The sequence below is a fragment of the Schistocerca serialis genome, chromosome 8 (genome assembly GCF_023864345.2).
Source record: "Schistocerca serialis cubense isolate TAMUIC-IGC-003099 chromosome 8, iqSchSeri2.2, whole genome shotgun sequence".
Classification (NCBI taxonomy): Eukaryota; Metazoa; Arthropoda; class Insecta; order Orthoptera; family Acrididae; genus Schistocerca; species Schistocerca serialis.
Genome location: NC_064645.1, coordinates 388,612,255 through 388,628,400, shown reverse-complemented (window position 1 = coordinate 388,628,400; position 16,146 = coordinate 388,612,255). Strand labels below are relative to the sequence as shown.

Below are 16,146 nucleotides of genomic sequence, written 5' to 3'. Positions count from 1 at the left end.
ATTGCTGTTATTCCATCCTGTACTTTCCACTGTTAGAAAGTTCAATATAGATGCTGAGGCATTAAGACATTGATGTAATTATCAGGTTTCATGAATTAAATAACCACAATTAACAAAAAATAAATAGTGGTTCTGGGCACATATATGGAACTTCACAAAATTAGAAAATGGTTATATTAAGTAGAATGTATGCATAAATGCAAAGAAATTACCTGAATTTATAATTAACTGTCTGGTGGCAGTTTGCAAATACTCTATTAGAGCCTTTAATTTATTTATTGCCGAGTTTAGCAGCTCAAAGGCTGCAACACAATACTACCTAAGAGTTTTGAGATAATTTGATGTAGGACTTAGGAAAGTATTATGCATTCTCAGTCAACTTACTTTAATTTCTCCTGGTACATGCATTAGAAGGCCCTGGAAAACACGTGCTAAATCTCTAAGGTTAAATGTGTAATGGGTACGATCAGGAGTAGGCCTCATTTCTGATTCAATTGCACTATACACTGCCATTGTTGCTGATACAACCGCTGTTTCCATACTTTTGTCCACTGTAGAACAACGGCCAAGCCATGATGACACAATTGTTCCAAACATTCGAACCTATACAGAACAAAATATTTTCTGACTACAGACAATATTCAAATACATATTTTTTATTAACAATATTTATAAATAATAAACAATGCTTCAATCATTACAAAAATAAGAAAATAAATGCAGGTGTCACAGCAATTACTTCAGTTATCTGTTACAAAGTCAAAGATGCAAAATTCTGAAGACTAAAATGTACAGGGATGCATTAAACAGATGTTACACAATTTTGGTTAGGAACATTGTTGTTAGCAATGTACCATCTTCAGTTAAATTTTTTTTTTCCTGTTTTAGTCCAATAGGTATTGGAGCTAAAATTCCATATTAAGGACTGCATTGATGGTTTATGGGAGTAACATCTGCTTCACTTAATCAACCTCCACTAATCCCATATACCACATAAACCTCCACCTTGCCCCTGACCTCAACTTCACTCATTCTGTACTGACACCTTCTTGTCCAGTGTCTCCCCTTCCTCTGTACACTCACCCCCTCCCAAGGCCCTCCCCCCCATAGCAGTGTCGTTGTGCCCTCCACAAACTCACAGATGGCAGTGCCAGAGTCTCACATTCCTATTCTGTGCTGCCTCTCCTGCCTACAATCCTATACTGCAAACCTACTGCCTGCCTCCCAGGTGCCAGCATGCTTCCCCAAACCCCCCTCCCACTGCAAGTCTCCATCTCACTCCCTATCTCCAAATCTCCCTCCCATTTCCAGTCTCCATCCCACTCCATACCTCCCTTTGCTCCTCACCCAATCCACTCATCAAAACCACTCGCCTCAGTCTATGTCGCATGGCCCATTTCCATCCATCCAGATGGAATGCTTTGAGAGTTTGAGGATTCCATGAATTTTGTGCCTTGTGGTATTCAATGTTAAACATCAGAATTAAGTCATAAGATATTGACAACACAACAGTTTCACAAGATTTTTTGTAAATCTAAAAGATAACAACCTGTAGTGAGGTAGAAAGCAACATGATCTAATGTATGAAGATCAATGTATACTTTTGAACTAGTACACAATATTATTAAATGCAGTGTGCAACTTTATTACTTCATCATATACCTTTATTTGGAAAATACAATGGTGTTACTTAACTGAAATAATAGTAGCCAGAGTGAATATTCAGATCAAGGAGACACTATCAATTTTAAATGGCAAAAAGAGTTCTGTCCTTTTGATATATAAGGTTGTCATTGTGGTTCCCCATAGGCATACTTCACTACAGGTTCACATTATAGCTTTTTGATCATTTTCTTAGATATGTGGATTGCATGCATGACATAGTTGGGAAAATAATTTTTAGAACAGTAAACCTTGATATACTTATTCGAAAAAGTGTCCGTCAATGTCACAGAGAAAGTACAGGGACAGGACAGTGCTTTAAATGACTGTCTGTAAATAACTGGGCAAAATTAAAATTATGTGGGTAGTTTTCAACTATACAAGGCAATAATAAGTGATGGGACAGCTACTACAGTAAATAATTCGCTATAGGTGAAGAAGTGATGTTATGGAGGATACAAATTTAATCCATTGCACCTAAGGGCAATGTGGCTGTGAAAGAGACTGATGATGTTGATAATGAAAATAACAACTGTGAAGGTAAGGAAACAAGTGTAGAAAATTGTATCAAATTAAAAAATGAGGTAGTTGAACAAGTCATTGAGGTAGTTGGACAAGTAAATTCAAGATGCTGATTTAACTGCAATGTCAAATCATTGAATTGAGTCAGTCACAAGGAGAACTGGCATACACAAACCTAAAAACAAAATAAGGCAAACCAAAAGCAAAGTTGAAACTTCCTGGCAGATTAAAACTGTGTTCCAGACCAAGACTCGAACTCAGGACCTTTGTCTTTCATGGGCAAGTGCCAACTACGCTACCCATGCACAGCTTCACTTCCGCCAGTACCTCGTCTCCTACCTTCCCAAAAGCAATGTTTCTTGCTTCAATGGGAACATAGAAGTAAAATTAAACACCATAATGAAGATATAAAATGAATGCAGGAATGATCTGATCAAGTGGAGTACTATGGACTCGACAATGGTTTGCGAAGTATGGTTGCAGACAATACCGAGCAAAGAAATTACTGGTGGTGTGTGTGTGTGTGTGTGTGTGTGTGTGTGTGTGTGTGTGTGTTTACCCTAGATAGAAAAAAGCATGGTCCAAAAATTAGTAAAGTTTTCAGTCTTGTTTATGTGCCAAAGACTCAGCACCTCTACTATTCGGTGAGTTGCTATTACTAAATTGCTTATATTCCACCAGAACATTCCATTACCAAATTTCATTATTAGCAGTTTAGAATTTCTTAGGGTGATAACATACAACAAACCATTAGACAATAGAAATTATGTTAATACCAAGACCCGGGCAACATATCAACCTGATAACAATAATGGTGATTAGCCCTTAATGTAGAGAAATGTATGGCTACAAAGCACTTCATATATATATATATATATATATATATATATATATATATATATATATATATATATATATAAAAGGTTGCATTCCTTCGGCTACAATATAAATAAACCACTACTGGCATCAATTACCTACAACAAATATCTGGGATTAAATTTGCATAGTAATATCAAGTAAAAAAATTGCACATTGTTTGTTGAAAAAGTAAATGGACCTTTATTTCACTCATAGCAGAGTGGAAAACTTTGGTTTGTCCATAAAATTGATTGCTTTACAACAGTCTTGTGCAGGCTGCATTCAAATTTAAGTGTTTGGGGTCCACACTAAGAGAGAATAGTAGGGTATATCAAGTGTGCAAAAACAACAGTGTGTATGGTCATAGGCTTTGCTGCCTCAAGGCAAAAGGTAATACATTTTATGAACATCTCAACTGATATACATACAAAGAAAGACACAAAATATTTCAAGACAATCTAACTGAAAACCTCCTAGAATTCATTTCCAGGACTGAATCTATAAATATTCTTCAGCCTTCGACATCTCTTTTCTGAAGATGAGAAGATAAAGATGGGATGAGAAGAACTCTTAAAAGACAACAAAATAAAATATATCCTCTGAAATGTGCACTGTAATGATTCATATAATATAGATATAGGTGCAGAAATATAGCACATAAATTGTTTAAAAAACTGGTTGGTAAGTAATGAGAAATCTATGATGAAAATTATGTCATTTGCAATACTCCTACCAAACAGCATCTAATTTACTATCTTCTGCAATGTTCATGCCAATGCAAACCATAATCTGCAAACAAAAAGTTTCACTACTATTCAGTAGTTGAAAGTAGATTATTCTGTGCACTAATTGATATTAAGTGTCCAGCATTACATTAATGGTGCACACAACAGGACTGGCCTTTTACTGATTTTTTATTTTTATTTTTATTTTTTATTTTATTTTTTTAAATTTTTTTTGGGACTAGGAGCTTCTATAACCTTTTCATGCTTATTTAATGGATACTGAAGATATGTTTTTTCATACTGGTGTTAGTAGTGATGAGAAGCCGCTACTGGGAAAAATTGGCAATTGAATAACACATTTTTTCCTACGGCCTGAATCTAATGACAACATGTCCTTACAGAGAGTATAACCATTAAACAACACTTTATATCAACAAAAATAATCACTGTTTAAAATATTATACGGTCAAATTAAAAAACCTCACCAAGTGGCAGCAAGAGGAAACACACATAAAACATGCAAGAGAAGTGTGAGCTTTTGTAACCAGTGACCCCTTCTTTGGGTGCAAGGACTTAAGGGAAAGGAGGAGGGATGAAGGAAAAGGACTGGTGACACTTATGAAGTGGTGAGAGTTACGGAATAGTCATTCACAACCCCATGCCAGGGGATACTTACTGCACAGGGTGAGATGGAAAGACTAATTGTTGATGCCTGCACTGGATGAGATATGAACACCTGAGGCCTTATAGGTGGACAGGGCGTTTACACAGACAAGGAGAAAAAATTCCCGGATTTTTCCTGGATCTCCTGGTTAAAAACACATTTTCTCCCGGGTGAAAATACGGTTTTGCCATGTTAATTGACAGTATACTTTCCCTCAGGACTGTAAAACTTATCCTTTGATAGGATATGGTTTTACACAGCAGCGTAGAATTTCCCAGCACTTTAGAAAATGATACTCAGGGGGAAAAAAACATGTTTTGTAAAGATCTTTGATGTGCAGCAACATGTACGCTGCATATCTTCGTATTACGAAAGTATAAATTCGAATTCCACCAACAGGAAAAGTTAATGGTTTAAATTAATATACATAGTGTTGACACAAGAGAAGCAAAGCTTTCGCATATAATATTTGTCTCGAAGATTAATAAGCTACAAGAGAAGCTAAGCTTTCACTTATAATGTTGATCTGTTTAGCACATGTTACACTTTAAGATACACCACAAAAATATGCCAGCAAAATTTTTAATACCGACATAAATCCCTGATCTTCGGAGCTCGAAATTCTTCTAAATGGCTCATCAACAAAGAGTTGATTTTTAAAAAAGACCAAACACTCTGTGATTTAAGAAATCCATCATACATTCTCGCACATAGTTCATCCTGTGTAAAAGGAAATTTACTTTGAAAATAATGCTTTCTGAACAACAATTCACAATATTTTCCCGTGACCTGTTAAAAATAGATTTATTTCAGCAGTTGTCAGAGAGCAGCAGATAAGAGACGTCACCGCGCTTTCGCAGCTATGATGATGTAGGAAGCCCGTTATGTACGTACGTGTAAAACATTAAAAGATCTTACATTATGTCATAAAAGAAACAAGACATCAGAGGATACTCCAACAGCATCGGTATTTCGAGAACCACACTAAAATGCATAGTTCGCCTTACAGTGAATATTTGTATGTCCAGATTCTCAATGATGTAGACCTCGACCAGATATAAAGCTTTTCAGTGTGGTTCAAAAATGGTTCAAATGGCTCTGAGCACTATGGGACTTAACAGCTATGGTCATCAGTCCCTTAGAACTTAGAACTACTTAAACCTAACTAACCTAAGGACAGCACACAACACCCAGTCATCACGAGGCAGAGAATTTTCAGTGTGGTTTTCAGGATGTACATTTTCTTGGAGTACCAGTACTGTATTATCTCATGTTTGGTTCTCTATTATAGCATAATGCCATACGTGCTAGAAGGTGAAAACGTGCACCTGAAGATCAGCGAACAGTTGAAACTAGCCAATAGTGTGGAATAAATTGACTGCCTCAGCAGGAAAGTTTAATAAAAACCAAATTTATTTTTCAAACCGACAAAAATAACTTCATTTCTCTGCAAGGCGATTAATGCTTGACCGTCAGAAATGTGGAAATAAAATAAAATCTGAAACTAGTAACATAGTTTGCCCTTCTGTAATTATGTGAATGTATTTTAATTCACTTGATAGCTCCCAGTCACAGAAATCCATCTTGTTTTCATTTGATGTGAGAGCAGTAAACGAAGAGGAAACAAAAATCACTAAATGTAAAAACGGGTCACATAGAGACCTGCTCTGCGTATCAGAACGACAAAAATAAAAAAAAAGGCTTTTCAAAAATAAGTTCATTTTGTAGTGCACATCATTCTGAAGAATCTGATACATAAAAGATATATCTTCGAGGATATGCAAGACACGTCATTTGGTCTTAAGTGTGCAGTGAGGTACCACGCATCTTCAAACAAAACTGTTATACTGCACGTCACTGTATTTTGCTCTGTGGAACTCAAACCTGTATATTTTGTAATGGATGCCATTAAACTATTTCAGAACAATGAAAATTAAAATGACCTGTTGTGCCTCTCCTGCTCCCAGTCGGTCGGTTTGACAGTCTGATCCCCCCCCCCCCTCCTATTTAAGAAAACCCCTCGCAATTAATACTGGATAGTATTATTTGTAACCATGAAAACAAGAACTCTTCAGAAAAACTGGACTTTATTCTTTCTTCTTCTTCTTCTTCTTTATCGTCGCCTTGTCCCACGTCACGTAGGGTCGGCGTTGCTCTTCTGGATCCTTCTCCTCCATAGTTCTCTATCCATTGCCTCTTCTTTCTTCCATCCTTTCTCCCTTAGGTCCCCGGATAGCTTATCCTTCCACCTCATCTTCGGTCTTCCTCTCCTTCTCGCTCCTTCAGTCTTTATATCTTCAACTCTGTTTCCGATATACTCTTCCCCTTTTCTCTGTAAGTGTCCGTACCACCTTAGTCTGCTCTCTTGTATCTTTTTCCGCATGAGTCACACTTTCACAGCTCCTCTAACAAATTCATTTCTAATTCTGTTCTTCCTTGTTACCCCACACATCCACCTCAGCATCCTCACTTCAACCACTTATATCTTCCTTTCCTGGGCTAATGTGATTGGCCATGTATGTGCCCCATATATCATAGCAGGCCTTACCACCGACTTGTATGTACACTTTCCCTTTCAACCCAATGCTCACCTTCTTGTCACACAGCACTCCACTCATTTTCCTCCAGTTGTTCCAACCGCAATTTATTCGGTGTTGTATCTCGCTTTCCAGTCCTCCATCCTTCTGTATGTACGACCCCAGGTATTTAAATTTGCAGATCGATTTCAGCTCATCATCCTGGATCTTGCAAGACCTCATCTGCACATCCTTCAGTGCTAAATATTCTGAGTTTGTCCTGCTAATTTTCATCCCTCTTTCTTCTAGTGCCTTCCTCCAGTCCTCCAGCTTTTCCTCAAGTCTGTCGATGCTCTGCTCACAAAGAACCACATCATCCGCAAACATCATATTCCACTGTGCTTCCTTCTTCACATCTTTCACCAGCACATCCATAATCAGGTCAAAGAGGTAGGGACTAAGCGCAGACCCTTGATGTAACCCTACTTTTACTGGAAACTCCTTTGTCATTCCCACACTACTTCTCACCTGTGTCATTGCTCCTCTGTACATTTCCTTCACTAACCTCACATACTTCTCTGGCACACACTGCTCTCTCATGCTTCTCCATATTTTGTCCCTTGGGACTCTGTCATATGCTTTCTCCAAATCAATGAAAGCCATATGTAGATCGGCTAGTAGCTCCCCATGTCTCTCCACTATCCGCCTTAAAGCATGTATTGCATCAGTCGTTCCTCTTCCAGGCGTGAACCCAAACTGTTCTTCACACACCACAGTCTCCTTGCATAATCTTGCTTCTACACTCCTGGAAATGGAAAAAAGAACACATTGACACTGGTGTGTCAGACCCACCATACTTGCTCCGGACACTGCGAGAGGGCTGTACAAGCAATGATCACACGCACGGCACAGCGGACACACCAGGAACCGCGGTGTTGGCCGTCGAATGGCGCTAGCTGCGCAGCATTTGTGCACCGCCGCCGTCAGTGTCAGCCAGTTTGCCATGGCATACGGAGCTCCATCGCAGTCTTTAACACTGGTAGCATGCCGCGACAGTGTGGACGTGAACCGTATGTGCAGTTGACGGACTTTGAGCGAGGGCGTATAGTGGGCATGCGGGAGGCCGGGTGGACGTACCGCCGAATTGCTCAACACGTGGGGCGTGAGGTCTCCACAGTACATCGATGTTGTCGCCAGTGGTCGGCGGAAGGTGTACATGCCCGTCGACCTGGGACCGGACCGCAGCGACGCACGGATGCACGCCAAGACCGTAGGATCCTACGCAGTGCCGTAGGGGACCGCACCGCCACTTCCCAGCAAATTAGGGACACTGTTGCTCCTGGGGTATCGGCAAGGACCATTCGCAACCGTCTCCATGAAGCTGGGCTACGGTCCCGCACACCGTTAGGCCGTCTTCCGCTCACGCCCCAACATCGTGCAGCCCGCCTCCAGTGGTGTCGCGACAGGCGTGAATGGAGGGACGAATGGAGACATGTCGTCTTCAGCGATGAGAGTCGCTTCTGCCTTGGTGCCAATGATGGTCGTATGTGTGTTTGGCGCCGTGCAGGTGAGCGCCACTATCAGGACTGTATACGACCGAGGCACACAGGGCCAACACCCGGCATCATGGTGTGGGGAGCGATCTCCTACACTGGCCGTACACCACTGGTGATCGTCGAGGGGACACTGAATAGTGCACGGTACATCCAAACCGTCATCGAACCCATCGTTCTACCATTCCTAGACCGGCAAGGGAACTTGCTGTTCCAACAGGACAATGCACGTCCGCATGTATCCCGTGCCACCCAACGTGCTCTAGAAGGTGTAAGTCAACTACCCTGGCCAGCAAGATCTCCGGATCTGTCCCCCATTGAGCATGTTTGGGACTGGATGAAGCGTCGTCTCACGAGGTCTGCACGTCCAGCACGAACGCTGGTCCAACTGAGGCGCCAGGTGGAAATGGCATGGCAAGCCGTTCCACAGGACTACATCCAGCATCTCTACGATCGTCTCCATGGGAGAATAGCAGCCCGCATTGCTGCGAAAGGTGGATATACACTGTACTAGTGCCGACATTGTGCATGCTCTGTTGCCTGTGTCTATGTGCCTGTGGTTCTGTCAGTGTGATCATGTGATGTATCTGACCCCAGGAATGTGTCAATGAAGTTTCCCCTTCCTGGGACAATGAATTCATGGTGTTCTTATTTCAATTTCCAGGAGTGTATAACTCTTTCCCAAATTTTCATTGTGTGTGCCATCAGTTTAATACCTCTATAGTTACTGCAGTCCTGCACATCACATTTCCCCTTAAATATTGGGATCAGTACACTAGTTCTCCACTCGTCTGGCACCTCCTCCTGTCACCAAATCATCTTCATTAAATCCCATAGGAGCTCAATTCCCTTTTTACCAAGACACTTCCATACCTCAATAGGGATCTGGTCTCGGCCAACTGCCTTTCCATTTTTCATCTTTTCAACTGCCCGTTCAACTTCATCTCTACTTATATCCATCGTTAATCCTTCGTTTGCCCCTCCTTCCTCAGTTTTCACTCTTACATTTTCTTCATCAGCAATTTCTCAAAATAATTCAACCCCAGAATTATTCCTGTTTCATCTTTCATTTGTTTTATTGGTGTTAGATCCTTAGAAGCTTTATCTCTTGATTTGCCAATCCGTATCAGTTGCTCATATCCTGATTTTTCTGTAGTTGTTCGTATGCCTCCCTTACTGATTCAGCTTTAGCTTTAGCCATGGCTCATTTTGCCTCCTTCTTTGCACTTTTGTATGCTTGCCCATCCTCAGCACTTCCGGACATATCTCACTTCCTCTTAGCATCTTTCTTTTCCTTAACAACCTTCTGCACCTCTTCATTCCACCACCATGCTTCATTATCTTTTGGCACCCCTCTCCCAGATGTTAACTCAAACACTCCCCAGTCTTCCTTATAACAGCACTATTTATTTTCCACCACTCCTGCACACTCTCTGCCAATTTTACCTTTCCCAGTAATTTTTTAATGAACTCCTCTCTCAAATTTTTATCCTTTAATCTCCACCACTTAATTTTCCTTTCACATTGATTTATGTGCCTCTGTCTTTTACATACTTTCAACTCACAATCTGCTACAATCAACTTATGTTGTGTTGGTATTCCTTCACCGTATATGACCTTAGTATTTCGCAGCTCCCCACTATTGTTCCTTCTACATAATATGTAATCAATTTGGCTTTTATTTTCGCCACTCCTGTATGTTATTAGTTTTTCCCTTTTTCTTTGGAAGTAGGTATTCGTAATCACTAGACCAAAAGCCACTGCAAACTCCACTATCTTTTTTCCTTCCTCATTTCTCTCGCCATATCCCCATCTTCCATGCCACCTCTCTTCCTCACCTTTCCTTCCGCCATGACCATTTAGATCCCCTCCGACTATCACTCTTTCATTCTCTGGTATTCTGACCATTACTCCATCCAAATCTCTCCAAAATTTTTCCTTCTCGTCCTCCGAACATCCCGCTTGGGATGCGTAGGCTGTCAGCACTGTTACCATTACTCCACCAAACATCATCTTAACACACATTATCCTATCAATTACTCTGCTGACTTCACATACCTCTTCTTGAAGCTCTCTGTGCAGAATAACTCCAACTCCATTTCTTGATTCAGGGCTTGAACTACTATAAAGCAGCTTATAGCCTTCAGCTAAGATCTGTGTCTTATTGCCCTTCCACCTTGACTCTTGCACACACAAAGACTTTATATTCCTCCTCTGCATCATGTCTACTATCTATGTTCCCTTTCCCGTCATCGTTTCCACATTTAGAGTTCCCACTCTGATCTTGAACACCTTTGGATCCTTTGCAAAACGCCTCCCCCGGAGATCCAAATGGGAGGCTATTGCTCTGGAACATTTATCTTGAGAAGCATCCATCATTCCTCTTGTTTTGGGAATGTTTTTACAGCCGGATGCCATTCCTGCTGCCAACCCCCTTCCCTTTTTAGAGGGGCAGAGGCTTGCTAATTTTGGTCCACCCTGGGTATTTTTTTCCCCAGTACCCACCATATCTGGTGAGCTTTCCCCTAACAACACTGAACATTTGCAAACCGAATCAACCACATAAACAAGCAGCACTTGGCATTCACCGGTTTGGCTTTATTCCGCTCAGCTCGTATAGCCCCGTCCTGTTTTGTCTGCAGGAAAGTTTATTTCTAAATATCACGAGGATTCCCCTGGCAAAGACGTCACGTACACTATGCACGCATTCAAAAACCAACTTATAATTCATTCAGAAATCAACTTCGAATGTGTTCAAAAACCAGCAGGGGTGCGTTTCAAAATCATATGAATAATTGATAGACCGACATGCGCTGGATGCTAGGTGCTTTGTGAAACAAGGTTTTTTTTTCCTCAAGAATATGAATTTGCCCCCTCCCCTCAAAATTGCCGCCCGGTTCAGATACCCCGGTTTGTCCTCACTCCCCACTAGATCTGGGCCTGCTGCACATGTGTGAATCTGGCAGCTTGGGCGTGCCAGTAAAATTTTTCTGGGCACCATGTGGCTGGTTGCTTCTACTGCTGCTTACACAGCCAACAGCCACATTTCTGTAGCCAGAAGCGGGAGAAGGTAATACTCATACATGACAACTGCGCATGTGCATGAGCCCGCTCGTAACTGATTAAATGAGTCTAATGTAAACAGTTGTGACGTCATGCTCATCGAAGGCAATTTGTTGTTATGAAGCATTGCATAGTCTTCTGAAAGCCTTTGACACATTCTGCTGTTGGCAGACGCTTGTACGAGCACTGTGTTATTTCATATGGCGCATTTCCTTTGCAATTTAAGTTTTATTTTCGTTTTCTTCTCACGTTCATGTTTTAATGCTGCAGTATTATTCCACAGTAGCGGGATACAGTAATATTCTTTGTTAGAGTAATGGTTCTTACCAGTCAAAATCGCAAAAATTTAACTGAAAACTAAAACAATGAAAAATTCCTGAAATTCTAATAAATTCCCAGATTTTTCCCGGTTTTCCCCTGGATGAAAAAATTTCCGGGTTTTTCTCGGATCTCCCGGGATGATAAGGTAATAAGCAAGACATAAATTACTGAGAAGAAAACCATGAAAGAGTAAATATGAGGAGAGAGCTAAATGCGTTATACATAGTATACGAAGATAGGTGTGTGGGGCAGGCAGAGGGGGAAGGGGAGGTGGGGGGGGGGGGGGGTGAATGGGTGACAGGTTGGGAGGGGGGGGAGAGAAAATATTAGTAGGACTCATACTCCGGGGATTTCGTGCAAACTTAATTGTGTATGTATATGGATTGTTCATCTACAGGTTTTGATGCATAAATTCTTTACACCAACAAGGGACTGTCAACCTTAATATGTAACACAAATTTCAACTTCATACTTTGCTAATTTACTAGTTTCAGCTTATCACATATTGGCACCTCTTTCGCCATCACTATAAAGTTGTGTGAGGCACCATAGCAGGCCATCACTATTCAACTTCTTTTCCCACCTATTACGAGTCTGCAGAGGACAGAGGATTGGGAGGCATACAAAAAGCAATTATGGCAGTACTTCACTGCCTGCAAGGTAACAGACACCAATATTATCAAGCTTTTTTTTAATTTTTTATTTTTATTTAAATTTGTACATAATTCCCCATATGAATCACTTGTTATGCAGGTTGCCACTATTTAAAGAACCTACTTTCCTCTCATTTAATGAAATTATCAACTTACTGACATCTTAACATTAATAGCATGCTTATGATATTTTATCTATGGTGGAGTTCTATTGGTGCAACCACACCTAATGTACCACGTTTGGGCAGCAGATTTATAGGGTCTCAGTCAGAAGAGTCAGTTTGTTACCACTCTGTATAAAGTGTCTTATGCTGAATTATAGTCAGGACAGCTGTAATTAGGTTGGTTTCTGACAAAGAGATCTGTCAACAGGAGCTTCAATTTGAAGATTCCTGCTTGGAACAAGTCCTTATTATTTCTCAGTTGTTTGAAGTTGTCTTTCTGTGTGTCAGGATGACAGCTGGAATCCTCTAGGCAGATGTGGGTGCAGTACACAATGTTGACAGCAGACATTCACATTCCAGCATCTCCTTTGAAGTGAAAATAATGATGGCCCAGCAAGCCTGTAAGCCACACACTGCACAAATATGTACCATGGTGAGCAGCTTCCATATTGGGACTTATGCTGGTTTACCTATTTGGGTACACGTTTTACATTTCTCTGTTTATTTTTATCCATTAATTCCCCTAAGTAGTTTACAGCAAAGATTAAAATGTAGTATTGCCCACAGCAATTGAGCCTTTGGGGATAGCAGGAAAAAATGAAGACAATTCATTTTCTTATGTTTTGTAAAAACTCCTATCAGATGTTTCAGCAATCTTGTACTGTCTATCTTTCACCATCCATGGCAGACAGAAGGCATGAATTTGTCAGTAGAGGTAAAATAGGGCCCTCACGCACTTTATGTATGTAGGCCCCATTTTATCATTATTAAATTAATTTTATTCGATAAAATTTTGTGCTAATATTAATCTATTTTAATCATTTAATTTGTCTGAATTACATCAATAAATATATCAATTAAAATTATTAATTTTAACTGAATATAAAACCACTGAAATACCCGCGCATGAAAAAAAATATATATTCTTTGAGATTAAATATTAAAATATCCGTATGGAGTTGCTAGTCGCCCAGTGGGCACCTTCTTAGGTGGCAGATAGGGTAACACTCACCAGATATGGAGGGTACCGGGGAAATAAAATACCCAGAGTGGGCCAAAACTAGCAGCTGCTGCCTTGTAGCATGATATTGTCACATAGAGGAAGTGAAGTAGATGAATGACGAATACTAATTTCACTTAACGAAGGTTTATTCAGCACCTGCACATACAAGAGCATGGAATGAACTGCCTCTGGCTGGAACACATACGGTATATATAGAGCAACAGAGCATTCCAGTACAATGATTCTTCCCATTTGTGGATACTTCTATAATGTACTCAAACCAAACACAGAAATTAAAATTATACAGTCCACTTGAGTTTTGAACTCACGACCCTCCATGCAACAATCTAGTATCATAACCACTACACTACGGTGACTGCGCTACTCAGCGTCTTCTGCGGGATTGCTCCATCCTTAAGGGAATAGTTTCTTGGTGTTACGTCCTCCTATTCCAGGAACGAGTTATCGGTCCCGCATGCTCTGACTCCCAATGACTGATATTCGCCCTGGCAGTGATCTTCTTAGAAATTCCCTTGCCGCTACGTTCTTCGTTGCCTTTCTGCCTGTTGCCTGTTGCTGGAGCTCCACATTTATGCCCGGGTTGCAGGATCCTTATAGAGCTTCATTCAAAGGATACGGACCGTATCTCTGATCTTTCATGAAGATTTCGTCTCGCTGCACTCTAGGATCTCTCTGCTAAGCAGAAGGAGGACACCAAGATAGCTCAAATTATGCTTGCCTTAAATCGGTCAGAGGATGTGAAAGGACAATTTAAGGTAGTTAGCGGATTACTTTGCAAGAAAAACTTTGAGCTGTTTGGAAAGAGGTGCCTACTAGTGATTACTAAACACATGCGCATACATGTTCCACAGAAATTCCATGACACACCTGAGGCCGGACATTTAGGATTTATCAAGACATACGATAGGATGCGCGAGAGATTTTTCTGGCCAGGTTTACTTAGGAGTGTCCATCACCATGTGTTGCACTGTCGAGAGTGCCAGAGGAGAAAGGCAGTTCCTCAGAAACCACCTGGTCGACCCATACCAATTCCACCATCCGAAACGCCTTTCCAGCACGTTGGGATTGACCTCCTCGGACGATTTCCAATGTCTGCTAGTGGCAGTAGATGGATTATTGTCTGCACTGATTATCTGACATGCTATGCCATTACCAAAGCCATGAAAACAGCCGAATCATTTGAGGTAGCCAAATTCATCGTAGAAGACGTTGTATTAAAAATATGGTGCCCCAAGGTTGATAATTACGGATCGAGGGAAAGTTTTTCAATCACATCTTGTGACAGAGATAAACTGTCAGTGCAACATAACTCATCACATGGCAACTGCCTACCATCCGCAAACTAACGGGCTTACTGAACGCCTTAATAAGACCTTGTCCGAAATGCTATCACTGTTTGTCGATGTTGAGCAAAGTAACGGGGATGAGGTGCTACCTTTTGTGACGTTTGCCTACAACACCGCCAAACAAGACACCACAGGATTTACACCATTCTTCCTAGTGCTTGGGCGTGAGGCGACAACGATAATGGACACTGTTTCCGTTACATCCTGATGACGTGGACGATGACTACATCAGCCAGGTGTTAACCAGAGCTGAGGATGCTTGGCAGTTAGCTCAACTCGGCACGCTGCAGGCTCAAGAAAACGGGGTCGAAATCTTCAACTTCATAAGTAACATCAGACAACTGTCTTACAACCTTATGAGGTCCAAAGTAGCTCCTGAGGAGATTCTCAGAGAGACCAACCTTCCAAACAGGAGTGAAGATCCAGACGAGGTCACCAGGCCGGTAGACAACAGGGCGGTGGCTCGCGCCATACCTTCTGCGATCATTTTCTTGAGCCTGCAGCATGCGGAGTCGAGCTAATTGCCGAGCTTCCTCAGCTCTGTTTAACACCTGGCCAATGTAGTCATTGTCCACGTGTCCATCATCATCATTGGCTCACGCCCATGCACTAGGAAAATGGTGTAAATCCTGTGGTGTCTTGTTTGGTGGTGTTGTCAGCAAACGTCACGAAAGGTAGCACCTCATCCCAGTTGCTCTGCTCAACATTGATAGCATGTTGGCCAAGTTCTTATTAACGTGTTCAGTAAGCCTGTTAGTTTGTAGATGGTAGGCAGTCGTCATGTGATGAGTAATGTTGCACCAACGGTTTATCTCTGTCACAAGAATCAATTGCAAAACTTTCCCTCGATCTGTAATTATCGACCTTGGGGCACCGTGTTTTAGTACATTGTCTTCTACGATGAATTTGGCTACCTCAAAGGCTTCGGCTGTTTTCAACGCTTTTTTAGTAGCAAGCGTGTCAGATAGTCAGTGCAAACAATAATCCATCTATTGCTACTAGCAGACGTTGGAAATCGCCCAAGGAGGTCAATCCCAACATGCCGGAAAGGCATTTTGGCTGTGGAACTGGTATG

At 41.2% G+C, this 16,146-nt stretch overlaps 1 protein-coding gene across 1 annotated transcript in view; it reads right to left on the bottom strand.

Annotated features, from left to right (window-relative positions):
• The window catches only part of LOC126417029 (dynein axonemal heavy chain 1-like), a gene marked incomplete at its 3' end in the record, with an annotated part of 951,942 nt that overhangs the window by 357,619 nt on the left and 578,177 nt on the right, over positions 1–16,146 (bottom strand). The window contains exon 36 of the mRNA XM_050084920.1: positions 385–603. Within this exon, the coding sequence (XP_049940877.1) occupies positions 385–603 (219 nt within the window). The remainder of the gene's footprint in view (positions 1–384; positions 604–16,146) is intronic.